At 49.0% G+C, this 24,951-nt stretch overlaps 2 protein-coding genes across 4 annotated transcripts in view; one reads left to right on the top strand and one right to left on the bottom strand.

Moving 5' to 3' along the window:
* CYTH4 (cytohesin 4) overlaps positions 1–13,328 on the bottom strand; it is a 33,600-nt gene extending 20,272 nt beyond the window's left edge. The window contains exon 1 of the mRNA XM_053942443.1: positions 13,180–13,328. Within this exon, the coding sequence (XP_053798418.1) occupies positions 13,180–13,267 (88 nt within the window). The 5' untranslated portion in view covers positions 13,268–13,328. The remainder of the gene's footprint in view (positions 1–13,179) is intronic.
* A 2,999-nt stretch (positions 13,329–16,327) lies between these two features.
* On the top strand, positions 16,328–22,267 carry SSTR3 (somatostatin receptor 3). 3 transcript variants are annotated; one of them, XM_053942448.1, is made up of 3 exons: positions 16,811–17,371; positions 20,365–21,139; positions 21,279–21,631. In XM_053942448.1, exons 2-3 carry the CDS (start codon positions 20,426–20,428, stop codon positions 21,534–21,536), a joined length of 972 nt encoding a protein of 323 aa, XP_053798423.1. In that variant the 5' UTR covers positions 16,811–17,371; positions 20,365–20,425; the 3' UTR covers positions 21,537–21,631. The 3 variants fall into 3 exon arrangements, with proteins under 3 accessions (XP_053798422.1, XP_053798423.1, XP_053798421.1); XM_053942447.1 differs by having other exon boundaries at positions 16,328–17,542; positions 20,365–22,267; XM_053942446.1 differs by having other exon boundaries at positions 20,365–22,267.
* The last annotated feature ends 2,684 nt before the right edge of the window (positions 22,268–24,951 follow it).

Consider the following 24,951-nt stretch of genomic DNA (forward strand, 5'->3'; position numbering starts at 1 on the left):
TGTGTGAGCAGGTCAAACCACAAAGACCTGTAAACACCAAAATGGAAATCACTGTATACACTGCAGAAGTACTTTCAGCCGCTCCAGCAGCGTACAAAACCTGGCCCTGTGTCTCTCCGCCATACTTCCTTCATCTTTTAGCTCCTAGATGGTTCTTTCTCAAAGGTTTTTCTGCCTGTCTGTTGGAATGCCTGAATGCCCTGTTTGGAGACCTTGCTCCTATTTCAGTTCAATGATCACCTCCACTACTTGCATTCTTCTGGGTCTGGTAGCCTTGCTTGTAACATTTGATGGACCTTAAATGCTTTCAGTTATTTCAGCCAGAGGAGTCTGAGTGGGGAATGCACTGATAAAAACCTGCATGAGTCTATGTCATGTGAAAACAAAGCACCTGTGAGATGTTTTCTCATGAGGGTACACAACAGACAGGATCATATAAGTAAACTAACCCTAGAGCATCTCCCATTCTTTCCAAAGTTCAGGGAAAGTATGCCTCTCTGTTGTGGTCCCTAGTCCTCCACTAATTCTCACTATGGACAAACTACTTCAGTTCTAGGCTTACCCTGGAGCAATACAACCCATTCCTCTCCTGAGGAAACCTAGAACTAGTTGAGAAGTCAGTCTACTTGAGCATCCCAGACAGGCAATACAGGTCCGTAGTCAGTTCAGATGGATACCAACACTACCCCAGCCAGCAATGTGTCAGAAAATGCCCTTAAAGTGTCACATGTTCTGGGGTCATGGCATGAAAAGACCGTGAATGGAATACAAAACAGAACTTTCATTATTTCAAGTAAAAAAGGCAGGGGGACAATACCCAAAGGAAGACACAGTGACAGAGAGGAAGGCAGGAAGGAAGGAAATAAATGAAAATTAATTATGCCCTTGGGATATAGGATCAAATGTATCCTAGGGAAAACAAGGTTTAAATGCTGTATGGTGTGGTCAGAGTTGCCCATAGCCAGTGGCTCAGAGCATGTGGGTTCTCCCACAGGTGTTGTCAGCAAGGCCAGTGTGTGCAAAGGGGGTATCCAGGCTGGTCCACTGTTCTCACCTCATCAAGCATGGGCAGATTAGGCAGGCTGCTGTGGATCAGTACTCCAGGCATTACTCCCTGTGCCTCCTGTGCAATGGACCAGTTTTTCTCCCCAGATGCTCCCTGACTGCACACAAAAACTTAAATTTGAGCTGGAAATATCTGTTGTTCTGGTGGTCATGATGGAAAATATCAAACCAATAATGTGCGTGCACTTTTCAGCTGCTTGGTACAGGCTTAAAATAATTGTGTAAATAAAAAGGACATATAAATATTTCCTACTGCTTTCAAGGGGATAAAGGCAGGGACAAAGTGCCATGTATCTCTCTGTGCTGAACATGTCAACTGTATTCCCAAAATTCTCCACAGAGCAACAATGTACAGGTCTGTTCAAATTCAATAGCCCCTTCAGGAGGCTTGGGCTGCCATTCAGTTTAGGCTTAAGGACTGGAGTCTATTTTAAAGGTAGAAAGATGGTGATTATAAAAGGCCATAGGCAAGAAGAAACCCTCTTATAAAGATTACAGAGGGGTCACTTAGAGTCTGATAAACTTGAATGAAGAGCCAAAGGGATTTTTTTTTTTTTTTTTTGTTAGACTTGAAAGTGCAGCAAGATTGAAGCTTTATGCCTTTGAAATAAAATGGTGGAAGGGAAACATAAGATTTTACTTTGGCAGTTCAGGAAATATTAGTCTTGTAAAACAGAGTAGCTATAGATTTTCTTAGTACTCTAAAGAGCTCTTTTCACTTCCCTGGTGCAGCCTTCCTAGAAGACATCATCTCTTACAAGTAAAGATATGTATTAGATCTGTATTTATGAAACACAGTGTATCTACCATCTGATAACATACAGAGAGTGCTAGCAGGGAGGGGAATCAAGTCATGCAGCTGAATTTACACACATTATCTTTAGTCCCTGTTACCTTCCTTCTACAACAGGCAGGTGAAAAGTGTTGTTCAACTGTCTAAGCACCTTGTGGGAAAGAATGTACAGTCAGATATTGATCTGTATTTATTGCCATTAAAGTGGCACACTCCTATCAGCAAGATGGGCGTTGTCACTGGCTGATAGTAAAATTTCTCTGGGAATGGAAACTCACATCAGCATCACTGGGGACCTGCAGAAGTACAGAGAAGCAGATAAGGCCAAGCCACAAAACCCCAGTAAGACAGTGTCTGTGAACAACTTCTTGACTGAAGGAAGTACAAGTATGAAACAACCATCACAAAGAACATGAAGCCCAAAGGTTTGTGCCAGGCTCTTCTGCTTACCCAGATCCATAAGGGAAAGAAAAGATGAAGATGAGGAGGAGGTGAACCCCTTTCAGTGCTCCGGGTAGGAAGATGGCAGCAGAACTGCTGTTTTGGCCCAAAGTGGAAAGGCTAAGAGCAGTCACACTCAGAAGACAGAGAAGCCTCCATGACACAAGGTCAGGAATGGGCCACCTGCCTCTGATTGCAGTAGGGCTGGTCTCCAGAACAGCCCATGAGTGCAAAACTAAGTAAGCACTTTTGCAAGTTGAGTTGCTTATGATGGATGTAAAATAGCTTCAGTGTCATCAGTGAGGCTGGATTGGAAACTCCGTTCTTTTTCTAAGGTTTTGTTTGATAGAACAAATTTAGGCTGGAGAAGAGGACCCCATCAGAAAACAGACCCTGTATGAAACAACTCCATAGCCTCTCTAAGAGGGACTGCAGAACATCATTGCCCACTTCAGCTATGATCTGAACTCTTAAGTCAAGACAGGCTTTTCAAGCAACTGTGGCAGTCTGAGAAACCGCAGCAGTGATGGGGGGAGGGGAAGCAGCAACGGGGAGGAGTGGGAATTTTGGAAAAGAGAAGCAGCAAAGCAAGAACTAAAAGCAGGAGACAGATGATATGAAGCTGTGTCGAAGGGGAAGTGGGAAGGTACAAAAGGAGAATATAGGAAGGGGGAACAGTTTGCAGTCCAGTCAGGCTGAAGCAAATTAATGTTTACCCTGATGAGCACTCAATGCACAGAGAAAAATTCTCATGGCCACTCAGGACTGCCTGAGAGAGAGGTTACATCAAAAAAAAAAAAAAAATCCAGGGGGATGAGAAGACATGCTGTGACTGTGTCCCGTGTGTGCAAAGAAATGAGCACTGTGCTGCCTCCATGAAAGAGTTCTCCCTGCTATTCTGTCTGTGCTCAAGGACAAACCTCTTGCTCAGCTCCTGCCCTCCTGTACAGGGCTGTGATGTGCAAGCACCATTTCTGAAAGAGCCCCCTTACTTTTATCCCATCATCCTTGAGGAGGCAAAACACCACAGAAAGAGAGGGAGAGATAGGTGGTCCTTACTGCTTTGGATCCTTGATGGGGAAAAGCAGTATCATGCATTTCATCCTTGCTCTGCAGTCTCACATGGGTGCCATGCAAACCCAGCACATCCGGGTCGCTCTGAGGTGACCCAGCTCAGGATCCTGAAAGCCTCCCAGAACAAAAGTGTCTCACTGAGCAATTAATTCCCTTTAGCATCTCCCTCAAACTCAGCAAAGGGAACAAGAAACCACAGATGTATGCCCTGATGCACATGCAGAAGGAAACTCATGTCAAGAGCACCTCTTGGTGGTGTGAGAGGACATCAGAGCAGCAGCAACACATCTGTATATGCTCAGTCCAGGTTTATGAGCCTGTTTCCTGCAGGTTCCTTCCTTTTCCTGCAGCATGTACAAATGAAAGATATTAATGCAGCAGGTGCCAATTGTTCTCGGAGTGATTACTGTATGTGTTATTTGAGTGTAATATCCCATTATTAAATAATCCGATTTAAATGTGATGGAAAGAAACATCCTGAAATCTTTTTTGTAGATCCCTGTTGTCCCTCTACAGAGATGCTGGCGGAGGAAGGATGTTTATAGATTCACAGCACAGACTTCTGACTGGACAAGAACTGACTGTCCACTGCAGTTGCAGGGAATTATCTTGCAAAAGTAACTTGCCCAGAAATGGGCTCTTAACAGGACTTCATAGCTCATTGCTGGACATGCAGATTTACAGTGTCTTTGACATCAGGCCCACCTGTATGTGGGTTCTCCACAACAATCCCTCTTCCCTGACCAATTAAACTGGTCTTCTTCACTGGTCCATTCCACACTGCCAGTCCCACAAGCCCATATGCCAGACTACCAAGACAAAAGCAAACACTGGTGTTCAGGTGTTCAGTAGGTTGTTATTCATCCCTGCCACCAGGTCCTAGAATGGCTTTTGTCTTTCCACCAGTAGCATTCTCTAGAGCCTGATACACCTGCCTTCTAACTGAGTTCATGTATTCTGTGCCTGCCTGTCCTTTCCAGCTCCCCTCTGTAAAAGCCTTTGTCCCTCTCTCTTATGTCCTTCTCTGACCTGGATTCCTGTGTGCCATTCCTGCTCTCACTTGCAGAGGTGTCAGAGGGTTTCCTTCCTCCCCTTTCCCTACCACCCACAGAGGGAACACCTTGTACAGCTGCTCATTTTGTACTTCTGAAATAGCGGCAAGACTTGGAAACATTCCATGGTTGAAGGTTTCTGGGCTGTAGCTAGCACTGAGTAACAGCTGGGAGTGCTCTCCTCCAGAGCAGGTCAGTCGCAACAGCCTCCTGCGGCTGTAGCAGCACAAAGGTCATCAGCCTTTGGAGAAACACTTTACTCAGAGTTCCTTCCTTCAAGAACATCCCAGCTGCAAACCCACTGTTCTTGCTCTAATTGGCCTCCAGGCAAAGCCTGGAAATTCTTAATTAATTCTGTGCTACCATATCCCATATTCTATAAAACCCATCTCCTGCCCATCCACTCATGAGGTCAGGCTGGAGCACCCAGATGCGCACACATACACTCTTTTTGAGGCTTAATGTTGCATGGGAGGAGAAGGAAGGAAGAGGAGGCAAACCCTCATTTCAATAAAGAAAGGAGTAGAGCTTCCCGGGATCATTCTGCTCTTGTCTCTTCTTTCTTAGGGTGATTGCTTTCTTCTTCTCAATGCTTAGCTCTAAAAATCTTTTCTGAGGACAGTGAGGACTGCCTCAGAGAGTTGGGGTTGTTCAGCTTGAAGAAGAGAAGGATGTACTAGTAGTCTGGGCAGGTAAGTGAGTGCAGCAATACCTTTTACCCACAATAGAGGAGGAACAGAGCAGCCATTGGGTCGCAGCTGCTTTCTAGAGGCTGCATGACTTCCTTGTTCAGCCTTCTCAGTATTATTCCTCCTCTTCACCCTTGACTCTTAGGGGCGCTGTGGAGACCTGAAAAACCTTCATTACCCCTCATCACCCTAGTACTCCCACTTCAGATTCCCTTCCCTGCTAACACCTCCTCCAAAGCTTGGATGATAAAGGAGGGAGGAGAAAACCCACCCTTCCACATTCTCACCCCGCTTCTAACCCTTGTTCAGCTCCCCTGGAAAAGCAGTTTGGTGCCCCCCGCTGTTCATTGGGATGAGATGGGAAGGGAGTGGGTGAGACAGGCAGGGAGAACGAGAACTATTACAGCAGTCGTCATCCCGACCGAGGAGTCACGCCTGCTCCGCCTTCAGCCAACGGCCTCGGCCACCGCGCTGCCGCTGCGGTGGAGGGGCGGAGGGACCGGAGGGTGATCGTCGAGAGAAGTTCCCTCTTCCACTTCCTCCCTCCTTGCAACCTGCTGTTGATACCCACATTTGCCCATCCCTCCCCGCTGTTTGCCTTGGCCTGACTTCCATTTGCCTCGGGCACCGTCCTCCGCCACGGGTCCAGAGCCATGCAAGCCATCAAGTGTGTGGTGGTGGGAGACGGGTACGTACGGTGAGGGTTTGCTGGGGGTGCGGGGCGGGACAGGCTCTGACCAGGGGTACGGAGAATGGTGGATGCTTGGTGAAACTGGCCCCGCTTTGCTTCTGACCTCCTGCAGGCTTGCTACTGCTGCAGACATGCTCACTCCTCCCTCCCCGGGGCAAGGGACATTCCTCTGGGAGAGTGTGGAAGAGGGCATTTCGCAGGGCATCTGCACGGAAATGCTGGTCATGCATCTGCATTTCCATCTGCATTCATGGGAAGTAGAGCATATCTGTCCCATACAGGAGGTGATGGTGTTCCTGCCAGATTCAACTTGTAGGCAGGAGTTAGATTTAAAACCCATTAGGTGCAAGTGCTCTCCTGCAGGTGAATGGCTCCTTGAAAGCCATGTGCTCACTGGGAATGCCTGGGAGAAGGCATGGCACTCTGGTCCTGGCAAGATGTCTATCAGGATCTCCATGTTCAGCTTTTCTCAGCAGGTTAGCTCCGTTCTGGGGTGTGCTGGAGACTGCTGGCAAGGGCCCTCTGTGGAGCTCTTTCCACTGAGATAGGCAAAAGTATAGGCCACTTTGGGAGTGGGAGCTAGCAAAACCTTGCCTTCACAACATGGTGGCTTCTCTGCCCACGTCCCCTGATGCCTGGAAATGGCCTGATCCAAGCCAATCAATGAGTTAAGCAGTCATCACTGCCTGGGGCTGTGATGACTACCTAGAAGCTGGCCAGACTTATCTGGGGCAGCTGTAAGGTAGTAGATAAAGAGACATTTACAGCAGTGCTGCTCCCCACAGTCACTTCCTCCTTTAGACCTCGCCTGGGAAAGAAGATGTCTGCACACGTACCCGTACATGTCAGACATGTTCTCAAGGGCTGGGGCAAGGGGGCAGGGAGAAGGGATGAGAAAAGACAGAGCCCCAAATAAAACCCGTAACCTCTAAGAAAGGTCCCTGAAGGCTTTAAACTGGAGCTGGATTAACAACTCCACTGGGAATTTATCTCTTACCCAGTTCCCCATCCCGTTTGCCCCTCACACACAGCACCAACTGCGTAGCCTTCCCTCAAGGCAGCATCCCCTCACATCATGGTTAAGGCTTTATAAAGCCTTACTTATCAGTAACAGTCCTGCTTTCAACCTCTAGGACCTCAATTCCTCTTAAATGTCTTCTGTCTCATCATTTTGCTTCTCTGTACACTGCACCTCTGTACACCTCTCACCATCCTGCAACACAGTCCCCATTGCTCTGAGCTCTTCGTTCCCCACCCCTCACCTCCCTCCTGGCCATGCCAGCAATGTCACCCTCTTGTCTCAACCCTAACAACCACAGGACCTTCTCCTATCACTCAGCCCACGTGTTGTCCCATAGCTGTTCTCCCCCTATAACCCCGCCATCACAGATCACTGACCTCTTAACATGCTCTGGGTTCAATCACAGGAGCCTGCAGATGCCACTAACCTCACCTCTGTGTGGTAACCTTCACCCCTTCACTGACCCTTTGCTCAGCTCTCTGTACAGCCACAGCAATTCAGAACCTCCCCCTCATCCATGACTGATCCACACACAGGCCCATAGATCTCCTGAGGCATTTCCTGTAGAGCTTCACCTCCCTCCATAACTCCATGATAAGAAGGAAGCAAGGCACCTGGGGAAAGAGCAGGGACTGAGAGAGGAGGATCTAAGAAAGGGGGGTGGCAGGAGGAAGAAACAAATGTCAGAGCATGCCAAGAAGCTCAGCTTCCTCCTCAGCTGCCCCACAGTCCAGCGACAGGCAGGTGCCTTGTGACCAGGGTGCCTGTCAAGGGCACACAAAAAGGCAGAGCTGCAGCCCTGTGATAGGGGACTTTGCAGGTACAGCTGAGATGGTCTGTGAGTCCCAGCAGCAGAATTGCAACCTTTGCCCAGAAAATACCTCTCCCTCCTTTTGGGCTGTGCTAGTTGAGGCAGGTTGCTGTCACCTGCCTGTGTTCTGTAGCTGAAACAGGGCCAAGCTTTCCTAGGCCACACAAACCTGAGAAACAGCATCCCAGCAGGAGAAGGATTTTCTTTCCAACACCTGTCTTGGCTGCTTAATTTTCTTTCAATTTCTCTGCAATTCTTTCCCTCACCACAGGCTTCAGCTTGCCCACAACACCTTCCCCCACATGATAGCCTTATTGCTCCTTATCCCACCAATGATCTCACCCAGTCTGGACGGTGTTGCTACCTTGCACTCCACCCTGCTGCAGCAGGCTGTGGGGGAGGCTGAGGGGAGAGGAAGCACCAGCTTCTAGCTCAGGAACGCCACCAGCAACCCCATCAGCCATGGGGATAGGCACCTTTCTGGCTCCTTACAGCTCTCTGTGCAGGTGTTGCTGCAGCTTATTGTAGATGGGAAAGACTGGGTAAGTCAATAAAAGTTGCTACCAGTCTCTGGCCACAGCAGCTGAAAAGCAGGCAGGAGTACCTGTACTCGAGCACTGAAGCTGGCATGGCAGCTTTGTCATGGCACACCAAACCAATGCACCTGTCCTGGCTGTGAGCCTACAGCACTCTGCATGCACTGTAAAATGGGCTCCCACCTCCATCTCAGAGTGGATTTGTTTTACCTGAGAAATCTCTGTACTAGACCATAAAAACAAGCCTTCATGCTCAAAGACAACAAATATTTCTGGGCAACATCCTGTCTTTCTTCCTGCCAGGTTTCTAACCTGTTGTTGTGCACTATCTGGCACTGTGAATGTGTTTCTGCTTCCAGGGGTCTCCAGATAGGGCTAGGTGTGGAAGGATTGCCCCATCTCCATCTCACTCTAGCAAGACTGCCTGCACTGCCATGAATTCCTGCTATTGTTTTCTTTCTCTTCCAGGGCTGTGGGAAAAACCTGTCTCCTTATCAGTTATACCACCAATGCCTTCCCAGGAGAATACATCCCCACTGTGTGAGTAATTCATAAACAGGTCCTGGAGTGGGTGGGAGGCATTAAAAGCAGGATGTGAAGGGGCTCAGTGACCTCTTGTTGTGCACTCCATGGGTCACAATCTCCATGCCAAGCAGAGGAAACCCGGTGAAGGTCTCTCTAACTTTGGATCTGTTACCTTTCACAAGAAGCAACCTTATAAAACCCTGGTAGAAATGGGGTATTTGGGAGACTCCAACCAACTCAGGGTCTATCTGCTTGCTAAGTTTACAAGTAGCAAATGGGATCTTACTGGCCAAAACAAAGAGGCACTAGGTTACAACAACTGGGCCAGACCCAAGAGAAGGATGGACATGGGAGCCCTCTTCCTTCCCTGTCCAGAGCACCTGCTGTCATTGGAGCAGTCATAGATTCTGCATGGAGCAGAATCACAGAATTGGTTGGAAAAGACCTCTGAGATCATTAGGTCCAACCACTAGCCAAGCCCTGCCAAGCCCTCTACTAAATCATGTCCCTTCTAACGTGCAGATGCCATGAACACATTCAAAAGACCTTTGTGTTGGTTCCTCCCTATCACTGGTTCCCCTTAATCTGGGAAAAAAAGTACCAAAAGGACCAGGAAATAAAATTTTCTAGGATGAGGGTAGGAACTTCTCTGTTGCTTTATTATCCTTTTTTTTCCTACCAAGACTTTACTCCTAAGCATGCAATCCTGACAGTTGTTCTAAAATATTTCAGGCTCAGTTGTCAAAGGGTGATGGGACACATTGTTCTCAGTTCCAGCAGGGCTGTTGAGGAGTGCAGCAAACTACAGAGACATGGATTCTTCTTCACTTATAAGAATAAAACTAGGTTTTAGAACACAGAAGAAAGACGGGCTTGGCGCAGTTGTGGGAAGGATATTGGGGGAAAAAATGGGAAAACAGTTTGTGAACGTGCATGCAAGATATCAAAGGTGTAGTAGCTGCAGCCAGGCACCTGTCCAGGACAGCTGAATGATGGGGAGGAAGTTGATGAGTGAGGATTCCATAAAGTGGAGGTTAACAGGAAACCAGCATCACCCAGGTGAGCTGAGAAGAGGAATCACCACCCTTTGCTCCTGGGTGCACCTAGTGAGCCCCACCTACACTACTGGAAGGGCTCCCTCTTCTCCTGTTTGAGCCATGGCCTATGTCTCTGAATTTCAGATTTGATAACTATTCTGCCAACGTGATGGTTGACAGCAAGCCTGTAAATCTGGGACTGTGGGATACTGCTGGACAAGAGGATTATGACAGGCTGAGGCCGCTCTCTTACCCGCAGACGGTGGGTCACACTCCATGCCCCTCCTCCCTTCCTCTCTCAGCTACATCTCCATCCTTCACTGCAAAACTCAACATGTGCCATGGAAGAGTGACAGGGTTGTTACTGTCTCTCTCTGCTCTTTTCTGAGAATATCTCTGTTGATATACAACTGCCTTGAAACTGAAAGTTGAAAGATATCTCAAGGGTATTTTGGAGCCTTTATCTAAACTCCCATAACTGGTATAACTGAGCAAGAAAACAAGACATTCAAAGACACTCTTGAGCCCAGCTGACACTGACTTCTTGTGGAGCAGATGCCTTACACAGCCCCCTGGAAAAAAACTTCCCTTTGTAAAGTTAAGGTGGTTCATGGAATTTAAGAGCTGAGGCAGGAGCTTGTCACATTTCTGTGAACCCCACTCTCCTGACTTCTGCCTTTTAAAAGAGATATGATTTGTGGGCATGTGTTTGATCTGCTGGTGCCTCTAGCAGAATAAACAGGTGCCTCAGATACTGTGTTCACCAGTTTTTCACCACACTGACAGAGTGATTACAGGGTTTGAGGATCACCTTCTCTGAGAATGTTGTTTCCAGCAGTCTTTTGGCCAGCTCAGAAAGACCTTGCTGCATCAGACATTAGTCTGAAGGTTGCCAATGCAGTCAAAAAGGTTAGGAATTGATTAGAAATTATTTGTTTGGGCTAGCTTCAGCCACCTAAAGATCAGACACCTGATATAAGGTGTTTTTGCCTGCAGTCAGTGCAAGTAGGTCTATTTCTCAACAGCATGCTTGCATCTACCCTGAGACATATCTCTAGGATAGATGGAGGAATGTTTCTCCAAGGTTTTGGTCTCTGATGGCTGTAGAAGTATGGAAATGGATAGGCTGGGTCTGGCACCACTGCTCCAGCTAGGTGAAGCTGGATGAAATAGACATAACCTTGATGAGCTGGTATGGTTTTGGTTTTGTTTGGTTTGCTCTGGTTTTAAAGGAAATCTGAATTCTACCATGCCCATGAGAATCGCTTACCTAGAGAGCTAAAACTGCCTTCTCTGAGTCCTGTGTGTGTATACTTTTTAGGCTGAAACTAGGTCTGTCTCAACTGTAGGCAAAATTACTTTGGCCTGAAAGCTCTCTGGTGTTCCATGAGAAATGAGCAGGAAGCTGCCAGGCCATTTCCCATGAGGATGAGTGTGCCAACCGCAAAAACCCCGTCCTCAGAGTTGACCATTTGGTTCTTCTGATAATGGTGGCTATGGTTACCATGACTCAGGGGAGCAGAGATCCTTCTCTCCACTGGAGGCAAGAAGCAGCAGTCCAGACTTTTATATGCTAGAGAGAGCTTTCCCAAGCACAACCCTCTGCTGCAGAGGGAGAGTGCTGCCCACACTGACCTTCCCTCCCCTCCCTCTCCTTCCTGCTTCATCATGCCATCCCATGCTCCCATCCTAACTCTGCACCATGGTTGTATGCCTACAGGATGTCTTCCTGATCTGCTTCTCCCTTGTCAGCCCAGCATCTTATGAAAACGTCCGTGCTAAGGTGAGACCCTGTCCTGGTCCACCAGGGGCTGAGGGAGGTGATGTTGGTGGTGGTCTTGCAAGAACAGTAATTATGGGTGGAGACTATCAGTAGGATATCTAGGTTCAAGAGGTCATATCTCTTTCATCTCTTTCTGGTTCATTTAAAGAGCTCTACTAATGGGCTACTATTCATCTTGCTGGGCTATTGTGCTGTCAGATCACAGACTTATATTCTGGTGGCATCTTTCAGCCAAGACTGTCAAAGCACAGACACACAGGACTGGTCCATAGGGTATAGAAGCAGGTACCCACAGCTTTTAGGTGGGAAGTGAGGAAAGAAGGGAGAGATTGGTGAACAGAGAACAAGAGTATGTCCTCCCTATCACTTTAATGTTCTTCCCTGGGTGGGAGGGTAGAGGGCTGAGAACAGCTGGTGCTTTTGGATAACAAAATTTGAGCTCCCTGACAGGGATTTTGCCTGAGGACCCAGCAACAGGAGTTGCCCTGGGCCAGGCGATAGTGCCCAACAATGGATGTGAGAAAGGACAGGCTGTTAGCTACCTTGCTGACATTTTTTTCAGGAGTGCCTCTTTGTTTTCCCATATGCATGCCCATACATGTGACCTCTTCTCACACCTTTGGCATTTTGCTCCATTGCTAGTGGTTCCCTGAGGTAAGGCACCACTGCCCAAGCACTCCCATCATCCTCGTGGGCACAAAGCTGGATCTCCGTGATGACAAGGACACCATTGAGAAGCTGAAGGAGAAGAAGCTAGCCCCCATAACGTATCCTCAGGGTCTTGCTCTGGCCAAGGAAATAGGTATGTGTTTGGGAATCATCTTGGACCTACTGAAAAGAGAGAGGCAGAAGAAAAGGGCTTCATCTCAATTTAATGAGGCTTTTGTAGTGGTATCTCACAGTGGTATCTCTGAGGGATACAAGGTAACACATCCAAGGCCATGGGACAAAGTGCACTTCAGGAGACTCAGGAAGATCTGCTTCTTGAGGAAGACTCAACCCCTCAGCCCTCTGTTTTCTGCCTCTCTCTGGCCACCATCCTCCACATATACACACTTTCACATTCTCCTCCCCTTTTACTCTGCTTACTTCTGTCTGGGACAGTATTTTTCCTGTGCAAGCCACAGTTGCACTGTGGGCAGAGGCCACTCCTCCGTATCCGGAGAGGCAGAAGAGAGGCTTTTAACATCTCTCAGGAAGAGTTGCAGCTGCAGTTTCCTGTCTCTGCTTCTGTCTGCTGGGGCTTATATGTGCAATCCCACGTATGGGTGTCTCACTTCACCATCCAGCTCTTCTCAGATGTGGCACACAGAAACAGGAGAGAGGATGAGAAACATAGCTTGAAGGAGTTTTCAATAAGGAGCTCACTAGAGAGAGTGTCTGGCCAGGATGACATGGTCAGACACACACAATGGCTCTGCTCTGGCTACCTGGGTAGACAGTAGGCAAACCTAGGTCTAGTGCAGCTGGCAAGCTTTGCCGTGAAATCAAGACTGTCTGAGTGAGTGAAATGTGTCCTGACAATGTGTAATGTCTTTGATCAGCTGAGATGTGTTTATTCAGCTTGGACAAGAGCCAGGTGCCATGCTTTCTAGCATAAGGAGCAGAAACATGGGTACCCCCACTGCCTACCCCAGTTCCCTTCCTCCCCATTGCAATACCTGCTTTCCTCCCGACAGACTCTGTGAAGTACCTCGAGTGCTCGGCTTTGACGCAGCGAGGCCTCAAGACGGTGTTTGATGAGGCCATCCGAGCAGTCTTGTGCCCGCAGCCCACCCGGACAAAGAAACGGGCATGCAGCCTCCTCTAAGCAAGTAAGTCTGACAGGGATCCCTGGGAGTGACACCAGTGGTGCTTTCCTGCTCCTGAACCCAGATGGTCAGGGCCACTCTGTTCCTGGTGAGGCTGTTGGAAAGGGTCACCTTCAAAGGGAGAGAGGGAGACAACAGATCCTGCTTGAGGAAAGGACAGGACATGGTATGATGTATCCAGGATCAACTTCCCCCTCCTTTCTGCTTGACTGTGGGCAAGTTTGTTCCCACCTCTTGATGTGGGGCAGCATAGGATTTTCCACAGGTGCCCTCACAGAGAAGAACTGTCTGTCAGCTTCTGCCACAGAGGGAACTACATCCAAGCTGCCCTGGGGATGACCTGCCCTGAGACCGATGGGGCCATAGCCTTCACCTATGGAAAAAAAAAAAAAGAAGGAAAAGAAAAAGTTGTTCCTTATTCATGGCAGTTACCAGTGTCCCTTCCTCTTACCAAGCCCTGCTCACCGCAAGAGGTTTTTTGTGTTATTCATTGGCAAGTGGCAGCTTCTCCTACAGGACTCCTTTACTCCTCATATTGTCCCTGCCTGCCTCCACTTCAGTACAAGGCAGCAGAGGGAGGAGAGGGGCTTCAGGACAAGAGTCAAAGCTGGTCAGAGCCTGATGAGAGAGAAGAGTGAGAGCCTGCTAGTTTGAACCCTGTCCCTTCATACACCCACCATCACCAGAGCAGAGGGAGGGAGAGCAGGAAGATGGCTGAGCTAGTATTATGAGGTCTGTCATGTTTTTGGCTATAGATCCCAGTGTCATCCTGATGCCAGGCACTGCCCAGCACACAGGAGAGTGATGGCTCCAGCAACCCAGAGTTCAGCATCTTGAGGCCGTCATTGCTTTTTCCTTCTGCCAGCTTGAAAGACTGCTGTGGGTCTGTAGCACTGGTTTGTCTGTTCACACAACGTCCCCGCTCTTGCCTCACCTGCCCAGCTGCCCCTTCCCTTCCTTCCGGGCCCCTGAGGTTACAATGTAGTGAATAAGACCCAATAAACAGACTGTACATTCTTGTCATGTCCGTGATGTGCTGCGCCTCAGGGGGACAGCCCTGAAGCCCTGAGCAATGAGACTGCTGGGCTGGAGGCACCACCCAGCTGTGCCCCTCCTTCGGCAGCGACAGGCAGCCCCACAGGAGGCCTGGTGGGCTCCAGTTGCTGTAGGATGATTGCTAAGTTGCTAAGTTCTCAGCTAAGCCCCCCGCATTCCTTTTGCCTTTCCTCTTCTCAGTCTCCATGTGTTCAAAGGAAAAGTTGTCTCCCCTCTGTGCCACTCAGGATGGGATGCGGGTTTTGGGAGGGGACACCTGGATGCAGACTCCTTTCTGTGGGGACTGCCCCCGCAGGTTGCTGGGGACATCTTTTCACCAAAACATTGCTGCATTAATCCTTCTAAGCTCTGGCACTCTCTCACACTACCAGACACAGGCAGAGTGAGAATAGGAAGGGGGAGGGCAGGGAAAAAAATGAAAGAGGGAGGAATGAGTCACCAGTCCAGACAAATTGCCTCCAAGACACTAAAATTAAGCTGAAGAGAGTGGTCCCAGCGGTACTGTGGATCTGGCAGCTGTGAACACCTGCTTTCCTGATGCATTGCAGGGACTTCAGAGTAAGTGTTACAGGGTGGCTGCTAGTGCCACTACTTGCAGGAGAGGGGAGGGCTCAGGTTGTGATGATTGGCACTGCAAAATCCTGCAGTCCTAAGAGGGCACAGAGAAACTATGGAGTTGAGCCAGATTACTGCTCCTGGATGCAGCAACACTTCTGAGCTTCAAAGGCTGCTTCCTGCACTGAGGAGGTGCATTGGTGATGCCAGGTGCAACCAGACACAGTGAAGTTCCTGAGGTGCCCTGCTGCCAGAGAGATTTCTGCAGTTCCAATTCACGGTCAGATCTGAATGAGGCAATTAATTCGGTGATGTAACACATTACCTACTGATAAAGTTCAGAGCAGCCCTTGGCAGGCACCCTGTGGCAGGGAGTTCCACAAATATCTGCACTGCACATGGGCTGCTGGATGAATTGCCCAGGCCCCATCCAAAGGTAATATAAATTATGTCAGTGTAAGTCCAGAAGAGTAAAAATGAAACCTCTGGTATGGGCATAGACCTGTGAAAGGGCAAGGGACACAAAGTACTTGAAAATGGCATCTAACCTCCTTTAAGCATCCTAAACATGACTCAATGCAATATATTCCCAGTAGTTTATTACTTCTCTCCAGATTTCAAGCCTTGGCTTTTATTTTTTTAGTCTGCCCCATCCCCTCTAATGTACAGCAATGCACATGATGTGTGTGAAACAAAATTCATGTATCTGCCTACCTGTGGAGGTGCACAGGCGGAGCTCTCCTCCTGACACAATTTAAGCACTTTGCACAGCCCCCCACTGAAGCTGAGGCAGGGAATGGGACACGACTCAGAGCACTGAGGAAGTGATCTGGAGACCTGGAATTTGTGACTGTGTTTATGCTAACAAGTCCTGCAAGGTTAGCAGGACTGTGTAGAACTCTGCTGTTGAATGGCTGTTTCTTCTAACAAAGGAGCTTGGGGCCTTCTGCATGGTGCTACAGACACCTGCCCTGCCATGGTAAAAAAAAATCTCTGAGTGCTACGCATGCCATTTCTTTCCCAATGAGGATTCCTCTCTCCTCTGTGTCTTCAGACAGCATTGTGGCCAGGTTCTGGCCTAAAAAGGCTTGGCAGCTTTGAAGTCCTACACTGCATTCATCAGCTCACCCCTGAGCAGCACTGACTGCATATAAAGTTGCCCAAGTAGGTTTGGATGCCAGACCCTGGCTATGTTGTGCCTGAAGGGATACTGCCTTCTTTTGTTAAAGCTGGAATTTACCCTAGGGAGTCAAATGCTCACAATAGCAGTGCCAAATGTCAAGAACTGGGTGATGCACAGCACAAGGAGTCACTGATGTTGGCTGCAGGGCAGGAAAGGGGGTGAGAATGACAGGGAAGCTCTTTGTGCAGGGAATGGGATGGAAAATCCTTCATGGGACAGCTGCTCTCACAAAGATTAATTTCTTTCTTAGATCCATTTCTTCTGGGTCTATGTCTTCCAGGAGAGATAAAATTTGGTAGGAAAAATTGGGGCTGTTAAACTGGAACATTTTCCCAAAGAAGGTGCAAAAGACAAGAGATCATGTATGAAGCCAGGAAAAGAGAAAGAGTTGAAAGAGACAGTTCCCTATCTTCCCATCTGCCCTCATCTTCATCCGTCTGGAGGTGCTCAGAGGGCAGAACAGAAGGGAGAAGGGTTTGTGTGCTCAACATCCGCCTCGATTTCTGAGCACCCTGCCAGACAGAAGGTTTTGCTGTGTCTCTGCAGCTCCAAGCAGCACCAGTCCTGCCTGCAAGACCCTTGGAACAGGGGCCCTTCTCCTGGGTGCCTCTAGGAGAGCCGAGCCGAGTCGCCCCCTCCTGCATGCCACTCTCCCACCACATAGCTGCTCTCTGCATCCCTCTTTTCTTCCTCTCCCTCTTCCCTCCACTGTCCTCATCTTCTTTTACCACACTCCTCATTCCTTCATCCTCCCCTCTTCTGCGCTCCCCTCATCCCTCTGCCCATCTCCTTGCGCCTCCCTCTCCCGCTTTTATTTTCCATCCCGGTATCTCCCCCCGCTCATCTTTGTTCTCCTGCCCTGTCGTGCATCCCCTCCTTCTCCTCCTTCTCCTGCCGGTGTTTCCGTGCGTGGCGCCCATTGGCTACCGGCACCCGTCCCCCGGTACCGGCGCTCCGCTCCCTCTGCCCGAGCCCCGCGGATGGTGGGGGCTGCGTGGGGGAGAGGCGCACGGGCGTGGGGCTGAGGGGCCGCGCATCCCGCCGCCCGCCCCCAGGCCCCTTCCCACGCCAGGCACGGCGGGGGCGATGGGCAAGTCCGGCAAGAAGGACTCGCGCCTCCGGTAGCGCCCGGCGGGGCTCGCTCCCTCCGGGAGCGCTTTGCTCTGTCGCGTTTAAGAAAGAGGAAGGGGAAAAGCATGACACGGATTCTCCCGGGGAACCGGAGGAAAATGTACATCCCGACGACATGTAAGTACCCGGCGGCTCTGCCCGCTCTTCCCAGATGTCTCCCGCGGGCATGAGTCCATGCAGAAGTTAAGTCTGCAGTTCCAGAGAAGAAAACCTGCCGGCCACCCCCCGCTCCCGGCCCTCCAACTCTGCCAGTCCAGCCTGGTCCTTACGAGAGAGCTCTACCCCGAGGTGAGATGGGAGAGTCCTGAGCTGGAGCAGGGCCGTGGGAAATAGGGGGGACAGGAGGAAAGGGGATCAAGGGAGGGTGGTGCAGGTTATTTGGCTGTCTTGTCCCTCCCAAGCTGCTATTCATGTTTTGTTACCAGGACTAGGCTCAGCTTTCAGCATCCACCTCCTCCTCTCATTCAATGCAGAAATATATATATATATATATATTTATATTTTTCCCCCTAAGGAAAGTAGTAGTGCCAATTTCCCATCTCCTCTTACCTCTCTGCCTTCTTCCTGGTCTCCAGCTGCATGAGCCATGCATATTCTGGTAGCACCTGTTAGAGGATCCCAAGCCTCTCGCAACAGGTGCTGTCCACATTAGGAACAGATCCAAGTGGATGCTAACACACTATCAGTCTGAGGCCAGGGTTGCTCACCAACTCCTACCTATGCATGTGCTGCCAAAGCAACCAGCAGAGTGGATCCAAACTAGATGGAGCACTGGTGCCCAGTGTTTTTTTTTGCCAAACTAGCCAAAATGTGTGATATGGCACTTGAGCTGTACATGGTACTTGACAGTTAGAATGACCACACCTACTTAAAGATCAAGTTTCTCCCCTGCAGCTGCCTAAGCAGGAAAATGAACTTATAGGAAATACATGCTTTTTGTTGCACGCCTTAGCATTTTTGATAGGGCTTCTGAAGCTACCCTGAAGCTGGATTTACTGTATCGCTAAACAACGGTCTGAACAGCTGGCTTTGAGGTCTGGATCCCAGACACTTCTCCAAATGCTTTGCAGCTCCACCAGGAGTATCTCCATCCATATTTGGTATTTGTAAGGCTCAAAATGTTTGGCCTTTTTCTTCTTTAAATTCCTTTGCATGCAGGAGGAACATGCAAAGGGATTCCTATCTATGTCTTCATCTTTTAGAGGATCATACTTTCATGAACATACTGCTCTGGCTTCTGCCACCTTTTTTGGGATCTTTGTCCCTAGAGCCGCCATTGCCCTCCTCTTTTCTCCAACAAGTGGTTTGTGTCACTAGAATAGAATTGGAAAAAATATCAGAGGAAATATCCTTGAACTCAGAGTTTCAAACCACTTCCTATTCTGCTTATTCATTGCAGCCACTCATGATGTGTGGGACAACCCAATGCTGCAGGACCTCGTGAGATGGGCTTCTGTCAGCTCAGTCACAGCCCAAGGCATGTGAAAATCAAAAAAATCTAAACAAGCCCAGTCATTCAAAGCTCAAATACTCTAAAGCAGAAAACATTTATACAATAGCCTGTAGAAATGGCCTTAAAATGAGTTGCTCAACTGTGTTTTTATGGGGCATCTCAGATGAGGTTCCTTCGGCATAAAATTTAATACATCTGTAGAGTCTGTTGGGTTTGCCTGTCTGGTGTCCAAGGAATCCATCTAAAGCTCAGGTCTCCCCTAGGGTTTCCAGAACTTGGAATGACACCTAAAAAACAAACAAATAACAAAACTCCAATCAAAAAAAAAAAAAAAAACCCAAACACTGTAATATTAGACATTTGAGAAGAATGTTGTGATGCTACAGAAAATCACATCTGCAAGAAAAGTCTCTGGAGTGTCTCTGGCCTCCTGAAAGTAGTTAAGGTTGGGAGTCCTTTCCTTTGACATCCCCAGTTTTAATTTCAATAGAAAAGGAGCTTCAGAGCCCTAAAAGATGTGTTGAGATGTGAAAAGGTGAGCCTCAAGGTTCCCCATTCACTTCCACCAAGTCATCTTCCCTTCCAAAGACCTAATTCAGGGGGATGACCCTGTCAGTCCACACTTCCAGAAAATTTTTCCAGAGATGAAGTAATCCTGAAAGAACCACAAATCTCCCCTGCATTAGGTTTTCCAGGGTGTCTCTGGTCCACAGCATGTGCTGGGCTCTGTATTTCACATATGGAGCCCTGACAAAAGGCACGTCTGTCCCTTCTCTCCCTGCAGCAAGAGTTGGTGTCAGCAGCGAGCTGGTGGTGAATGAAGAGCTTGTTTGCTCAAGGCTGTCTCTGAGTGAGCTGAGTGCTGTTTCCATGCCAAACCCTCGTATGTTGAGCAATTGGGCTCCTCAGCTTAGGAAGGCTGGGACACTGCTTTGGTGTTGCAAACAGGTGGGGCGGGCAAAGCCTCTACCACTAGCAGTGTGTTGCAGTGTGCAGAAGGAGAAGGAGAGAATGGCAGGGAGAACAGGAGAAAAAGAGACAAGAGGTATCTGGACTGATCCCTCTTGGTGTACCCAAAATTATCTTTCCTTTACTCTCAAACTGGCATAACATAAACCAGCTGCCCTTCAGTTCAGGTGCTGAGCTAAGCCTCTCTGCTTGGATTAAAAGTGCTTTTCCTTCTCCTGTGGCACTAGAAATAATCTGGCCAGTCCAAAAAGAGCTTCAGCAAGCAGGAGAATAAGGAGAATAGGAAAGTCAGAGTTGGAAAGACACTTTGTCACTGGATGCTTTTCCATCTTTTAAAGCACCTGCCACTCATAAATGAGAACCAGGCCCCTGGTGACCATGTCCTCAGTATTGGATCCATTAGCAGAAAATGAAAAATTTCCCTGTCCTTATGCTAGTCTGTTGTTCTTTCCCCAGAGAATCTTTCACTAGAGGAGAGGCCTAAACTGAGCCCTGTTTGTCCCTCCATGTCCACTGTGCCTTGCAGGACTAGATGGGCTAGATTTTCCAGAATCTGCTAGCTTCCACAAACTCCCCTTGATTTCCCATGCCTGCCCATACCTAACACACAGTTAATGTGGTGATTTTACCTGTGGCTTGTTCAGCTGTCATGTCCCCAGTATCAATGTTTTTTTTCTCTTCCCCTCAGCTCCAGATTGCTAACTGATCCTACAAGGACACTGCCCTCTGCCCTCTTCCCTGCCTCTGCTATGGACACTTCTGCTTTTAACCTCCCCACACCGGCTGTGTTGGAGGAGGGGAATGCCTCCAGTAGCTGGGCAGGCTTCACTACCCCCAACAGCTCCTCCACTGTCAGCCCTGGTGTAATTGTCAGCGGTGTCCTCATCCCCGTGGTCTACCTCATTGTCTGTGTGGTAGGGTTGGCTGGGAATTCTCTGGTCATTTACGTGGTCCTGCGGCACTCCGTGAGCGAGTCGGTGACCAACGTGTACATCTTGAACCTGGCCCTGGCTGATGAGCTCTTCATGCTGGGCCTGCCCTTCCTGGCTGCGCAAAATGCCCTGTCCTACTGGCCCTTTGGCTCTTTCATGTGCCGCCTGGTGATGGCCGTGGATGCCATCAACCAGTTCACCAGCATCTTCTGCCTGACGGTGATGAGCGTTGACCGCTACCTGGCTGTGGTCCACCCAGGGAAGTCCTCCAAATGGAGGACAGCACGGGTGGCCAAGGCCGTGAGTGTAACCGTGTGGGTGCTGTCTTCCATAGTGGTGCTGCCCGTGGTTGTCTTCTCAGATGTCCCTTTAGGGATGAGTACTTGCCACATCCAGTGGCCAGAGCCTGCCTCGGTGTGGAGAGCTGGCTTCATCGTCTACACTGCTACCCTGGGCTTCTTTGGACCACTGCTGGTGATTTGTCTCTGCTATCTCCTGATTGTTGTGAAGGTTCGCTCCTCTGGCAGGCGGGTAAGGGCTCTGTCCTCCAAGCACAAGCTTTCAGAGCGCAGAGTGACCCGCATGGTGGTGACTGTGGTGGCTGTCTTTGTCCTCTGCTGGCTTCCCTTCTACGTCCTCAACATAATCAATGTTGTCTGCCCACTGCCAGAGGAGCCATCCCTCTTTGGAGTCTACTTCCTTGTGGTGGTGCTGCCGTATGCCAACAGCTGTGCCAATCCCATCATCTATGGCTTCCTCTCCTACCGCTTCAAGCAGGGCTTCCGCAGGGCCATCTTCAGGCCATCCCGCCGAGTCCAGAGCCAGGAGGTGCCAGCATGCTCCCCAGAGAAGATTGATGACGAAAGGGAAGAGGGTGAGATCAGCAAGATCACCAGGGATGGAAATGACAGGCAGGAGCGCCCTCTAAGCAGTGGAGAAGGAAAAAGCAATGAGCAAAAACCACTCCCTGAGGAGCCTGCGGGATGCGAAAAGAGCAGCAAGTTGCATGTCAGTTATTTATGATGAAAGGAGTGGTGCAGGGGAAAGAGACATTGGGACATGGGATCCCCTTCACCTTCTCTGCTTTCAAAGGCAATGGGAGACGATACAAGGAAATAATAAAGTCCAAGAGTAGGCTTAAAGATTAATAGGGCTCCATGATCTTGTGGAAGAAGCAAGACATTGTTCTTGGCTTTGGAATGGACACCTGAGGTTTGTGTGGTACCAGTGTTACCAGAAATTGGTAAAAAATAAAACCTCCCTAACATTAATGTAGCGTTAAGAAGCAGGCATTCTTTATTTGGCTGGATGCGTGAGGGGATATCTCCTTAAAATATCATGCATGCTGAGTACCAAAAAAGCTCCCATTTATGTACTATATTTTACATACATGTTCATTTATTTTCCCAGTATAAACATACATATGATCTTACTTTCCCCAAAACCATTAATGTATTTTCTGTCTCCTTTACACATGTGTTCTTCTGTCCTGGGAGTCTCTTAGTAGTCCCTTGTGGTTGGTGACCCCAAAGTTATACCTGACTGCCTGGTGAACTGGTAAAAGTTGGCACAACTGGGCTGGTTGCTTTCGAGTTCTTCCTACAGAATAAACATTGTGCAGTTCCATAGGCCAGTGGCTTTTGAAGAATAAGCATTGTATTTGCCACCAGGAGCAAACGATTTTTCACCTAGCAACAGCATTTAGGGAGAGCTGAAGAGGTGATGGGCACTTAGAGTACAGAGAAGCAAGGTCAGCCCTAGAGCAATGATCTGCCCTTAGATGATCCAGCTTTGGAGGGCATAGGCTGCCATCTCATGGTGGCACCTTGAGGAAGTCCCCAGATGGCATATACCACATGTAGGCAACCCAGTGCCTTGACTTATAAACATGAGAAGTGGTCTACCTTAAAAGATGAACAGGAAGGAGAAATGTCTACAGCAAAGACATACCAGCCAGTTGCATGCATGGCTGGCCCCTCTCTAGTTCTTCAAAAAGTCTTTGGGACAGATTTCCTGCCTGTGCTGGTCATGGCTAGAGACCACTTACTGCTCAAAACCTCCTCTTTCTTTTCAGAGCTCTTATGGACTCTGGGCAGGATGACGAGACTTACCTGGGAGAAAAAATTGGAACATTTCTTTCCTGCACCTCGCATACCTCAGGGTTCTCCTGGTGCCTCTGCACCCTGGTGGGAGGTGCAACAAGTATAGAGAAGAAGACAATGAGACATGAGTTGGAGGCAGCATTTCCTTTCTTCTCCTTAAGCTTTATTATAAATAAAGAAAAAGTCTGTGGACTTAGAAGGCCAGGGGGGCAAAACCATTCTATGTGTTTAGGGGACGGGGTGCTATAGATTTGGCTCTCCTGAGAATACACAATGTCTTTGAGTTGAGTCGATCTCTGTACGGAGTCATGTTTGGCTGATACAGGAGGTGAAGGCATCTCTCAGTACAGGACGGGGGCAGGAAGCAGACAGAGGTCAGGGGATCTCCAGTGTGTGAGTGCTGTGGTTGTAAAGAGTCTGAGCAATACTAGGAACCGACTTATCCTGTGGGAAGTGGTAGAGTATTTGGTGAACAAATGATGCGTCTGCATGTACACAAAGGTAGTTTTAAGCAAAACTTTGTTCCCTGGACTGTGCATGTTTGGGATGGCTGAAGAGGATCAGAGACCAAGGAGTCAGGGCTGGTGGGAGGCTGGTGCCAGTCCTGGGCACTGATGCTCATCTGCTGGGGGTGTGCACATATGTGCAGGGGTACCTATGGGGGTATGCATGTGTGTCAGTGTACACTAACACAGATGAGGGAGTGTGTTTATGTAATTGCAGGATGTTTAAGTGCAGATATGAGTGCTTGGATAAGAGTTGGAGAGCAAGCGTGCTGCTGTGGAGTTGGATGAGTGCTTACTTCTGCACACTGCTTGTTGGAAGGAAGATGTGGATGGGCCCATCTGAGTGTCCAGGCTAGAGGAGCAGCACTGTACAATGGTGGGTGGGATGAAGGTCTCCCTCTCCACTTTGGCTTTATTCCTGCAGCTCTGCTAAAATGTCTGTCCCCACACTTTTAACTTCTCCACAAATGCTATTGCTAAGTTACAGCCACCGAAATGACCCTCATACCACAGCCCTTTGGGCAGTTTTCTTTACAAACAATTTTGAGAAATGGGAAGGAGGGACCCACCAGAAGGATACATGCCTCCTGAGGTCAGAAGATGTTGCAGGAGGTGACTTGTGGAGGGTCAATTATGGGAGCTGGCTGGGTAATGGAAAGATGTCTCACAGGTCACTTGAGAAAAAGTAAGAGAAGGAAAGGGGTGGCATGGGGTTGGGTGTGCTGGGACAGAAGCCAAAAGACCTGGACTGGGAAGCAGAACAAGCTGCAGCAGCTGAGGATCGTGGGAACAGAACCACTTTATGAGGAAGCAAGAGTCAAGGTCATGCAAAGGCAATGTGAGAAGATGTGAAGGCCTGGCAGGCCTCAGAACTGCAGTGCAGGACACCTGACTTTGGAAAAGGACTGTCACAGGGTGTCAGGTGAACGGACAGGTTCTCCTAGCCAGGTTAGAGAGCAGAGGAAGGGTAGGCAGGGACTGCAGACACAACCAACCAAAACATATTCAGCTGTGCTCTCAGTCACTGGTACTGCCATCACCTCCACGACAAAGATCGTCTCCCTGAAATCCTCCATCCTCATGTTTCCTCTTTAAGCCTGGGACACTGGTGCCAAGTTGTCCATGCCTGCAGGCTCAGCCTTGGGAGCTGAGCTGCCTGCCAGACCACACAGGAACTGCTCAGCTGCCCTTACAGTGCTCCCCTGAGCACGGGCAGTCAGACACCCAGGAGTGCAGGCTCAGCTCATGGGGAAAAGAAAGAGCTTTGTAGCCAGTTTCTATCTTCTGCTGTCTTTACATCTTTTTCTCCTTCAATCAAGGCATCAGCTTCCCACACCATGGGCCCCAGTCAGAAAAGCAGCCAAACTATTCATGGGCGTGGGATAAAGTTTGTTGGACTAAAAAAAGCCTCTGTTTTAGTTTCATGGGGAGCTCCTGCAACATCCAGTGGATGAAACACAACCAAGAAATCCTGGCAGAATAAGGATGGACTGCCAAAACTTCTGCCTCTATAAGGGGCAACAAGTGGTGGAAAGATTTAAAGGGCTGACTACCAAATGGTCAGATAGATGGACAGCACAGCACTTTAAACTCCAGTCTGTGTTGCTTCTCTTGCAGAGAAGAGCAGAGCCAGGTGAACGCTGGACTCCTCTGGCAGAGCAATCCTAGTAGGACAGAGCAGAGCTTGTATTATCTGAGGAGCTTGTAGCACTGCTCATGGTTGATGACCAGGCGC

The sequence above is a fragment of the Vidua chalybeata genome, chromosome 5 (genome assembly GCF_026979565.1).
Source record: "Vidua chalybeata isolate OUT-0048 chromosome 5, bVidCha1 merged haplotype, whole genome shotgun sequence".
NCBI classification, from domain to species: domain Eukaryota; kingdom Metazoa; phylum Chordata; class Aves; order Passeriformes; family Viduidae; genus Vidua; species Vidua chalybeata.